Consider the following 11,679-nt stretch of genomic DNA (forward strand, 5'->3'; position numbering starts at 1 on the left):
TTTATTTTTCAGAAGACACTTTAAACAAACACATCCAAAGGAATTACGGATTTTGGCACACTAGATAATTTTCAACTATTCCATAGGATTTTATGTATATCTGTATCTCTGCATTTTTTCTTCTTTCTTTCGTTTTTAATTATAGATTTATCATATACATACGTATTATATATGTAATTATTAAATTCAAATCTTAATTTTCATGGAACATTTCTAAAATAAAACTGTGTGTGTGTGTGTGTATTTTGTATTTCATTTAAATATAGTCATTAGACCAAAATATCTTTATCTGCCTTTCTATTTCCATACCAGCTCGACAAAGATCGTTATTATAGCCGATTTTTTTTTTAAACCGGAGGCACCTGTACTTGATGAAGGGAGTTACAAGTTCTAGCTTATCTATATCGCGCTTGCTTTAGCTCCCCCCCCCCCTACATACACATTATGCATACATACACACACATATCCATCCGCCCATTCATCCATGCATACATGTCGGTTGGTACATGTGTGTACAGTATTGTCGCACTATTGTCGCATAAGTCGCACTATTTTATACTTGATTTTAACTGGAAAAAATGGGTGCGCTTTATATACATGTAAATACTGTATGTGCCTGTGTGTGTGTATATATATATATATATATATATATATACATACACGTACTCTCTCTCTCGCGCGCTTCAGTCTGCAATAAAGCGGTGCCTTGACAGTTTCTTATTCAATATTATCTACCACATTCGGATGGCGAGCTGGCAGAATCGTTATCACGCTGGACAAAATGCTTAACTGCGTTTCGTCCGACTTTACGTTCAGAGTTCAAATGGCGCTGGGTTCGATAAAATAAGTACCAGTTACGTAATGTGGGGTTGCTGTAATCGACTTGTCCCCTCCTTCGAATGTGCTGGTCTTTTTTCAAAATTTGAAATTTATGTTATCTACCGCAGTTCTTACTTTAACGCACAGGATATAAGCACAGTTATTTCAAGTGGTGCCAAGCCCTAAGGCTCTCATGGCGAGCTGGCAGACACGTTACCGCGCCGGGCGAAATGCTTAGCGGTACTTCGACTGTCGTTACGTTCTGAGTTCAAATTCCGCCGAGGTCGACTTTGCCTTTCATCCTTTCGGGGTCGATAAATAAAGTACCAGTTTCGCACTGGGGTCGATGTAATCGACTTAATCCCTTTGTCTGTCCCCTCTATGTTTAGCCCCTTGTGGGCAATAAAAAAAATATATATAGGCACACACAAAGTACAAAATATGTTAAGACCATAGTTTGAATTTCTTTGATCATAAGTCTACTCATTCGGAACTAATTTGGGACTAAGCAACCGTGTAGTCGATCCACATGTTAGAAATAGTAACCAGACCTTTCAATAATCACATTTTACTGTCTTCAAAATTGAAGTGTATTTAGTCCTAGATACACTATGTCAACACATGGTGCAACGACATGGCTGTAATGCCTTTCTTTGATCAAAAGTTTTTTTAATCAAGGCCGACCAGGTGCGTAACAATAACAACCGGCGACTTTACAGAAGTGTTTGTGTTCCCCAGCTTTCTCCCGCCCCTCCCTAACTTTCTTTAGAATACATATTATGCATCTAAAGTATATGCTTGGAAAATGTTTTTTATACATTTTAAAAAAAGTTATGGGGAAACAAAGCCGGGAAGAGTGGGACATGCTTCTGTAGTTGCGCCCATAAACCGTATAATTTATGGTTATTGTTTTGTGTATAGCACTGAGCTACAGTCTTCGGTAGAAAGTCCTATTTGGCAAAACAGAGGAGACCTTGTTGCAGCTCCAGCAAAAAACTTCAACCAAAAAATACTGTAATACTTACTGATCTGACTGCCATAAGGAATTTAGGGGCCATGTTTCTGTACATCTTTGACAGTAGTCGGACAGACAGCGGACTATGTATTACTTGAGTGCTAAGTCAGAACCCCCCCCCCTCTTGTTGAATAGAATCGCCACCGTTTGTGTGTACGTGCTGATTGACGAGTTAAGAGCATGAAAAAACTGACAACTGTTTTAAAATAGGTAATATTACTATCGGTCGTTATATTAACACCATAACACTAGTATAACTAGATAACTTAGAAAACTATTTTCTTTGATCAAACACACTGATGATCAAAAGACATTCCAGCCGTGACTATCATATCTAAAAAAAAATTTTTGTTTTGTAGATTGTGTATCTGGTATATTATCCATTGTCTTTTATTTTTGTAGACGATAGCGTGTGTGGGAGATCTAGCTACTATTTCTAGGCGTTCGAGGCACCACGTAGAGGCTCCCTCGTTGAGTTTGTGGGGAATGGTGTCGGTGGAAATATGGGATGGGAGGGAAAGTAATGTCAAGAAAGGTGTTAGGTAAAAGCTGACATTACGTGACTGGTTCAGTGTCTTAGACAGTAGGTTGCTTTGACAGAGAAAAATGAAGGTGGAGGTGAAGAAAGCAAAGTTCGGCAATTGAATGACGCTGAGGTGGTGGAACGAGTGTGAGAGCTATAAAGACAGAACGATGGACTAGGATTAGAAAGACAGATGATACATATAGTTAGACTGTTAGAAAAAAGAACTAAAATGATAGACAGGATATCGATCTTCATCATCGTCATCGCCATCACCGCTGTCACCACCATCATCATTTAACGCCCATTTTCCATACTGGCATGGGCTGGACAGCTTGACAGGAACTGACAAGGGCAGGGGCCGCAACAGGTTCCATAGTCTGTTTTGGCATGGTTTCTATGGCTGGATGCCCTTCCTAATGCCAACCACTTTTAAGAACGTACCAGTGACTCAAAATTAGTTGTACGTCCTTATTTTCCGATTGCAACTTGTGCTTCAGACTGGACTCTACACCAGACCAAAAGTATTTGAAAAGTGGTATTTATAGTACATAGTAGGGATACTGTGATTGAGATAGTTATAGAAACACTTACATTAGAAAGGCGGCGAGCTGGCAGAAACGTTAGCACGCTGGACGAAATGCTTGGCGGTATTTTGTCTGCCGCTACGTTCTGAGTTCAAATTCTGCCGAGATCGACTTTGCCTTTCATCCTTTCAGGATCGATAAATTAAGTACCAGTTACGCACTCGTGTCGATATAATTGACTTGATCCGCTTGTCTGTCCTCTCTGTGTTTAGCTTCTTGTGGGTAGTAAAGAAATAGGTATTTTGTCTGCCACTACGTTTTGAGTTCAAATTCTGCCGAGGTCGACTTTGCCTTTCATCCTTTCAGGGTCGATAAATTAAGTACCAGTTACGCACTGGAGTCAATGTAATCGACTTAATCCGTTTGTATGTCCTCTCTGTGTTTAGCCCCTTGTGGGTAGTAAAGAAATAGGTATTTCGTCTGCCGCTACGTTCTGAGTTCGAATTCTGCCTAGGTCGACATTGCCTTTCATCCTTTCAGGGTCGATAAATTAAGTACCAGTTACACACTGGGGTCGATGTAATTGACTTAATCCGTTTGTCTGTCCTTGTTTGTCCCCTCTGTGTTTAGCTCCTTGTGGGTAGTAAAGAAATAGGTATTTCGTCTGCCACTACGTTCTGAGTTCCAATTCCACCGAGGTTGATCTTGCCTTCATCCTTTCGGGGCCAATTAAATAAGTACAAGTTATGCACTTGGGTCAATATAATCGACTTAATCCCTTTGTCTGTCCTTGTTTGTCTTCTCTGTGTTTAGCCCCTTGTGGGTAGTAAAGAAATAGGTATTTCGACTGCCATTCGGTCTGAGTTCAAATTCTGCCGAGGATTTTTTTTCCTTTCATCCTTTCGGGGTCGATAAATTAAGTACCAGTTACGCACTGAGGTCAATATAATCGACTTAATCCCTTTTTCTGTCCCCTCTATGTTTTGCCCCTCGTGGGCAATAAAGAAATAAGAAACGCTTACATTAGAAAATCTCTTCGCATGAGATTACACCATGACCAATGTAATGAAAATCCCTGCAAGGGCCATTTCTTCTTGCAATGTGGTGATTTGTGTGTCTTTCAATGATCCTGAGAGCTATGCCAATGGAGCACAAGCCCATGAATTGTTCGGACCACCTGTTCCCAGAAGCAAAAATGTTTGCATACGATCGACACCTCTGTCTTCTATGCTGGCATAGTATGGGTTGAAAAGCACAGTAGGATCTGAAGAACGGCAGGATTTTTTAATTTTTTAAATTTATTTTACTTGTTTCAGCCATTTGACTGCAGCCATGCTGGAGCACTGCCTTTAGTCGAGCAAATCAACCCCAGGACTTATTCTTTGTAAGCCTAGTACTTATTCTATCGGTCTCTTTTGCCGAACCGCTAAGTTACGGGGATGTAAACACACCAGCATCGGTTGTCAAGCGATGCTGGGGGGGGGGGACAACACAGACATATATATATATACGACAGGCTTCTTTAAGTTTCCATCTACCAAATTCACTCACAAGGCTTTGGGCGGCCCGAGGCTTTAGTAGAATACACTTGCTGAAAGTGCCACGCAGTGGGACCGAACCCGGAACCATGTGGTTTGTAAGCAAGCTACTTACCACACAGCTACCCCTGTGCCTAACTCATTTAAAAAAAATTTCCCTCTTTGGATTTTTTCCTTTCCGACAAAGAGCTATGCTCGCTTTTTACTGAGCATCGAACTAATATATTCCTTGTGTACATCCTCTTGTCTATCAACGTCCTTTATTATTATTGTATATATAACATAATGCAAACGTGTAGCTTTTTTGTGCATTTTGTTTGAGGAAAATAAAGAAATCACAGTAATAACGTTTAGTAAATGTTGCTTACTGCAAGTTATGGATGATTCTTTTATGACTTCATTGCTTTCAGGCTTAGCTTAAGGTATTTTCACGCCCGACATCACAAAATGCGTCTGAATAAACATTGCCGGACAGCAAATAGAGACTCGGACATTGCTTAGAAAATAATTTTCATTTTTAACCTCGTATATAGTACGCACTAGGGATTTTGACCTTTAAATTTTGGGAATAAAATGCGGATTATACTCGAGGATTTATGGTATGTGTTTATGCATGCTTGTATGTTGTTCTCTGATTTTAATTATTTGAAATCTTCCTATGAGAAACGTTTCTAACAAAGATATGAAACTCTGTTGTTGGAATATAGAGAACAAAAACAAATTCATGTTTTAAACTTGAGAAAAATCTTGTGTATTTACTCTGTTCTGCTTTTAGATTGTATTTGTAACAAGCACTCCCAACTCTGTCCAGCTCATGGAAACATGGAAGAGTGGACATTTAATGATGAAGATGATGATGAGGAGGTTGAGGAGGATAAACATGAGTAAAAAAAAGCCACAGATAAAGAAGGGCAAATGAATAAAGAGACGACATTTTTAGTGTTTTCAGAACATTTTATTAATAAAATAATACATAACACACATATACACCATTGTTTGTGAGTATACAGGAATTGTTGAGTAGGTGAAGGTGATAGAAACCGAATGTCTTCCAGTATTTTACCCTACCTCTCAATGTCCTGGGTTCAAATCCAACTAAGGTTAAATAATACCAGTCACATATTAGGGATCGTCACTCTACAAGTTGTTATAGGCCTTATTGCCAATTATTATAGGGCACTTTGATAAAATGTCTAGGATTTGGCACAATGCTGAGTGTTGTGTTTAAACATGTTCTTGCATTCATGTATTAATATTTCATTGGATGTGCCATGTGAAGTAATGCAAAGGTGTGTGGCCCAGTGGTCAGGGTGTTGCAATCACAATCATAAGATTGCAGTATCAATCCCCGGACAAGGTAGTGCATTGCGTTCTTGAGCAAAGCACTTGATTTCACATTGCTCTGCAAACACTTTGAAAGCTGACATTTGGTGCACCACGTGCCCGTACGTGGAAAATCAGTTTGCTGGTAGGAGTAGCAAATGTATAAGACAAACATTTGAACACTATAAATGAACACACAGGAAAGTTCATGGAAAAAACACACGTTGCATGAATGTGTGTTTATGAGAGCTGTAGTGCTATAGTTACATGCCTTTCAGTGTGAAATTACATATGAGGTACTAGGAGTGCGGCTGTATTTTCTTTTGTCACTGTCTATATAAAATTGTTATATACAACAGAAGCAAACAGCATTAGATTGAAATACCCATTTGTGTATCCATACTTAAGGTTAATACATTGTGATAGGCAAATTAATTCTGGTTTTCATCCTGAGATGGAGGTAAGCTGGCAGAATCATTAGCATGCAGGGTCAAATGCTTAGTGGTATTTCATCCGTCTTTACATTCTGAGTTCAAATTCTGCTGCGGTCAACTTTGCCTTTAACTTTGTAGCAGAGTAGGCTCATCAAACCAGTATGATCTCAAGCTTAATTTACAGCATCCACGTCAGACCATGGTTGGTGAAGAAAACATGCTAAGGCCTTAATCCTGCAGTGGACTGAGCATAGTCAATCCAGTCCAATACTATCCATCCTGAGATAATATCTCATGGATGTGCTGTGTTTAAAAACACAAAATATAATGGAGGCAGATGAAAATTGTCCAAGCAGTGGCTGGTGAGAATCTTAGATGCATTTCTGCCTCATTAGGCTTCGTCAGTAGCATTTACTCACAACAAACCACATGCCAAGAAGAAATCTGTTGTCACTGATATAAGGAAAAAGTGAATAGGTATTCACTGATATTGCAAATAGCTGCCTGGCTGAATAAAATCCTGTTATATGCAAGAGAAACAGTATTCAGTTTTCCTATATCAATGGTGACAGGCATATAGTTGGCTATGAGTACATGCTACTGACAAAGCTCCATCAGGCAGATACTTGCATCTAGCATTCTCACCAGCTGCTGCTTGGACAATTTTCATATGTTGTGTTTTTTAACACAGCATATCCATATGAGATGTTATATCAAGACTAATACTTCAGTTAATTTGCCTATCTTGAGTTAACACTAAGTACAATACACAATACACATCAACTAAATTAACCTTTTGTGTCTTTTTTTTTTTTACATGTTTCAGTCATTGGACTGTGGCCATACTGGGGCACCATCTTGAAGGGTTTAGTTGAACAAATCAAGCCCAGTGCCTATTTAAAAAAAATCTGCTAACTATAGGTTCAGGAGTGGCTGTGTGGCAAGTAGCTTGCTTACCAATCACATGGTTCTGGGTTCAGTCCCACTGCGTGGCACCTTGGGCTGACCAAAGCCTTGTGAGTAGATTTGGTAGACGGAAACTGAAAGAAGCCCATCATATATATATATATATGTATGTGTGTGTATATGTTTGTGTGTCTGTGTCTGTCCCCCCAACATTGCTTGACAACCAATGCTGGTATGTTTACGTCCCCATAACTTAGCAATTTGGCAAAAGAGACCAATAGAATAAATACTAGGCTTACAAAGAATAAGTCCTGGGGTCAATTTTCTCAGCTAAAGGTGGTGCTCCAGCATGGTTGCAGTCAAATGACTGAAACAAGTAAAAGAGTAAAAGAGTGTAGTGGTCATTTTTGCTGAACCACTAAGTTATGGGGATGTAACAAACCAACACTAGTTCTGAAGTGGTGGAGGAGGGGGACCTAACTCAAAGACACCCCCAGACACACACGATGGGCTTCCACACAGCTTCCATCAAACAAACTCACTCAAAAAGCAGTGGTTGGCTTGAAGCTATAATAGAAGACACTAACACTGTAGGGACTGAATTTAAAACCGTGTGTTTACAAAGGTGCTGGCAAACCTGCACCTTACTATAATAATTTTTTTTTTTTTTTAAAGGACTACTGAACCTGAGTACATTGAGGTTGGAAAATATGAAAAGCAAATTGAACTCAAGTTGGATTTGAACACACAATCTAGAAAACACTACCTAAACATTGATTTTTACAATATTTGATTTGAAACTCTTGTCTTGGTTATCTCAGCTGAACAAAATATTTGTTATAGTTTTATGATCAAAGAAAGGCATTACAGCCGTGACGTTGCACCATGTATTAACATAGTGTATCTAGGACAAGAATGCACTTTAATGAAGAGAGTAAAATGTGATTATTGGGAGATTTAGTTATTATTTTGTAACGCTTATTTCTGTTGGAATGAACGTTACAAAAGTGTTTATTTAAATACATTAAATAGTTGCAATAAATAATCATAATATATTATAATATATTATAATGATATAATATTGTTATATTTAGGGATGGTCATATTTTGCCAATTAAACTCACACACTATATGTTTGGTCTTTACTTCAGCTTTATTATTATTGGACCAGGAGGAGGTAGTGAGGTTATAGGGCCTTACGTTGGTTGAGAGTAAACATGATAAATTTTGTCCTATTGCTGTCAGGAGTAGCAAATGTATTTCATTGCATGTGCCATGTGAAGTAATGCGAAGGTGTGTGGCCCAGTGGTCAAGAACACAAGGCACCACCTTGTCCGGGAATTGATACTGCAGTCTTATGATTGTGAGTGCAACACCCTGACCACTGGGCCACACACCTTCGCATTATTTCACATGGCACATGCAATGAAATACATTTGCTACTCCTGACAGCAATAGGACAAAATTTATTTATATTAAATAGTCATTATATTGTTATAATGTTAAATAAATAGTTAAATAATTTGAGATATAGTTATCTCCCTATTTTACTCGTTACCTTTTTTTCGTTATTTAATGTTTACACGAATGTGAAAACCCTTCGTCTCATCTTGTGTTGTCATTTATGTTGTGTCATGTCCTTTAATGTATCTTTATATTAGCCCTTGTGGTCAATAAAAGAATTTATTATTATCATTATTATTATTATTATTAGTGGAGGCACATGGCTTAGTGGTTAGGGTGTCAGCATCATGATCGTAAGATTGTGGTTTCGATTCCTGTACCTGGCGACACATTGTGTTCTTGAGCAAAACACTTCATTTCACATTGCTCCAGTCCACTCAGCTGGCAAAAATGAGTAACGCTGCGATGGACTGGTGTCCCGTCCAGCTGGGGAACACATATGCCATTGAAACTGGGAAACCAGGCTCATGAGCCTGGCTAGGCTTTAAAAGGGTTCATTTATTTAAGTGGAGGCATGTGGCTTAGTGGTTAGGGTGTCAGCATCAGGATCGTAAGATTGTGGTTTCGATTCCTGTACCTGGCGACACATTGTGTTCTTGAGCAAAACACTTCATTTCACATTGCTCTAGTTCACTCAGCTGGCAAAAATGAGTAACGCTGTAATGGACTGGCATCCCGTCCAGCTGGGGAACACATACGCCATTGAAACCGGGGAAACTGGGCCCATGAGCCTGGCTAGGCTTTAAAAGGGTGCATTTATTTTTATTTATATTATTATTATTATTATTATTATTTCTATGTCTAAGCTCTTTAGTCACATGATCTCTTTAACAACTCTTTATCTCACATGTCTACTCTTGTTCTGCTTAAGGAGATATGTGAGATAAAAAGTTGCTGAAGAGGCCAGAAGATGTGTGATGAAAGAGCTTGACAAAGAAACAATAATAATAGTGATAATAATAATGAAAAGAAAAATGACAAATAACTGTAGAATATGTAGAGATGGACAAGAAACAATAAACCATATTGTCTCTGGTTGCTCAGTCCTGGCTAAGAAATTAATATCATAACAGACATGACAGAGTTGGAATCTATATACACTAGAAGCTACACCAACCCTATGGAATAAGAGCAGAAAAAACAAGGTATAGGCACACACCAGAAAAGGTCACAGAAAATGAGAAAGCAACCATACTATGGGATATGCCAATACACACAGATAGGAAAATTAAGGTAAATAGGCCAGATATAGTTGTCAGAGATCATAAAAAAAAAATGCTTTCTAATCAATGTATCAATACTAACAGATGACAACGTTTCTCTAAAAGAAATGGAGAAACTATCAAAATACAGAGACCTGGAAATAGCAGTAACTCGAATGTGGAGTCAAAAAACAGAAACAATTCCTATCATAGTGGGTGCATTAGGTATGATAAAAAAATATTCAGACAAATACATAACAAAAACACCAGGAGTTACAAGTATATATAACATACAGAAAATAACACTACTAAGTACTGCACATACCCAAGGCACACAGAGTTGCACTTGGCAGTGCAGTGAAAGCACGTGATAAAAATAATAATAATAATAGTCCTTCCTATTAAAGGCACAAGGCCTGAAATTTTGGGGAAGGAGACTAGTCGATTATATCGACCCCAGTATGTAACTGGTACTTGTTTCATTGACCCCGAAAGGATGAAAAACAAAGTCAACCTCGGTGGAATTTGAGCTCAGAACATAGCAACAAGCAAAATACTGCTAAGCATTTTGCCCAGCACAGTAACGATTCTGCCAGCACGCCACCTTGATAATAATATTAAAGATCAAAACATACAGTGTGTGTGTTTAATTGGCAAAATATGACTGTCCCCAAGTTTGACAATATATGTTTCAACACATGATTTCATATCATCTTGCAAGACAAATACATAAATATAATAAATTGATATAAATAACCATAACAAAAACTTATAACATAGACTAGACATAGTTATGATATTAATTAAGAAAATTGGGTTGTTGAGTTCATTTTCTTTTTTTCCAATTATTTTAACCCTTTCCATGTTATTTGAATTAACAGGAAAAATATCCTTATTATATTGTTTTATGGGTTCTATTTTTAATAGTCTTTGAAATTTGAATAAATTTTTACCTCTTTTCAGAAATTTGAATAAATTTTTAACCTCTTTTCAGAAATTCGAATAAGTTTTTACCTCTTTTCAGAAATTTGAATAAATTTTTACCTCTTTTCAGAAATTTGAATAAATTTTTACCTCTTTTCAGACATACAACAATGGGGCATCAAGTAGAAAACAAAAATGAATGAATTTAGCTGACAATTCAATAATAGTCACAATAAATATTTTATATTAAATAGTCAAGGTATAGTTATGATATAAAATATAATAAATAGCTACAATAAATAGTCATGAAAATTATCTTACATGAAATAGTCATTATATAATAGATATTAATAAATATATTTATATTAAATAGTCATTTTTTTGTTATAATGTGAAATAAATAGTTAAATAATTTGAGATATAGTTATAATAAATATTGGTTTCAAATTTTGGCACAAGGCCAGCAATTTTCGGGGAGGGTTAAGTCGATTACATCGACCCCCAGTGCTCAACTGGTACTTATTTTAGCAGCCCTGAAAGGATGAAAGGCAAAGTCCACCTTGACAGAATTTCAACTCAGGATGTAGCGATGGATGAAATGCCACTAAGCATTTTGCCCAGCATGCTAACAATTTTGCCAATTTTCTGCCTTGTATAATAAATACTAAAAGTGTACTTAGTCACAAAAAACACTTCATATTAAATAATCATATTGAGATATCAAATAAATATAAGTTACGAAAATATCTTATGTTACACAATGAATATTTTGTATGAAATAATTTTGATATTGTTATGATATTAAATAACTGTAATAAACAGTTATAATAAATATATTATGATAATAGTTTTAAACATTTTATGGTATGCTAATGATTCTGCCAGCTCGCTACCTTTTTATAATTAATAATATTAAATCGATTAAAGTGATAGTAACAAACATAGTAGTGGAATAATTCTTTTGTGAAAAAGTGAATCTTGAAGCTATAAATAATAGTGTATAA

At 37.0% G+C, this 11,679-nt stretch overlaps 1 protein-coding gene across 1 annotated transcript in view; it reads right to left on the bottom strand.

Moving 5' to 3' along the window:
* Window positions 1-1,997, bottom strand: part of LOC115219268 (glyoxalase domain-containing protein 5-like) — a 27,740-nt gene extending 25,743 nt beyond the window's left edge. The window contains exon 1 of the mRNA XM_029789424.2: window positions 1,845-1,997. Coding sequence (XP_029645284.1) covers window positions 1,845-1,889 — 45 coding nt within the window. The 5' untranslated portion in view covers window positions 1,890-1,997. The remainder of the gene's footprint in view (window positions 1-1,844) is intronic.
* Between the last annotated feature and the right edge of the window lie 9,682 nt (window positions 1,998-11,679).

Source organism: Octopus sinensis, linkage group LG14 (assembly GCF_006345805.1).
Source record: "Octopus sinensis linkage group LG14, ASM634580v1, whole genome shotgun sequence".
In the NCBI taxonomy this organism is placed as follows: domain Eukaryota; kingdom Metazoa; phylum Mollusca; class Cephalopoda; order Octopoda; family Octopodidae; genus Octopus; species Octopus sinensis.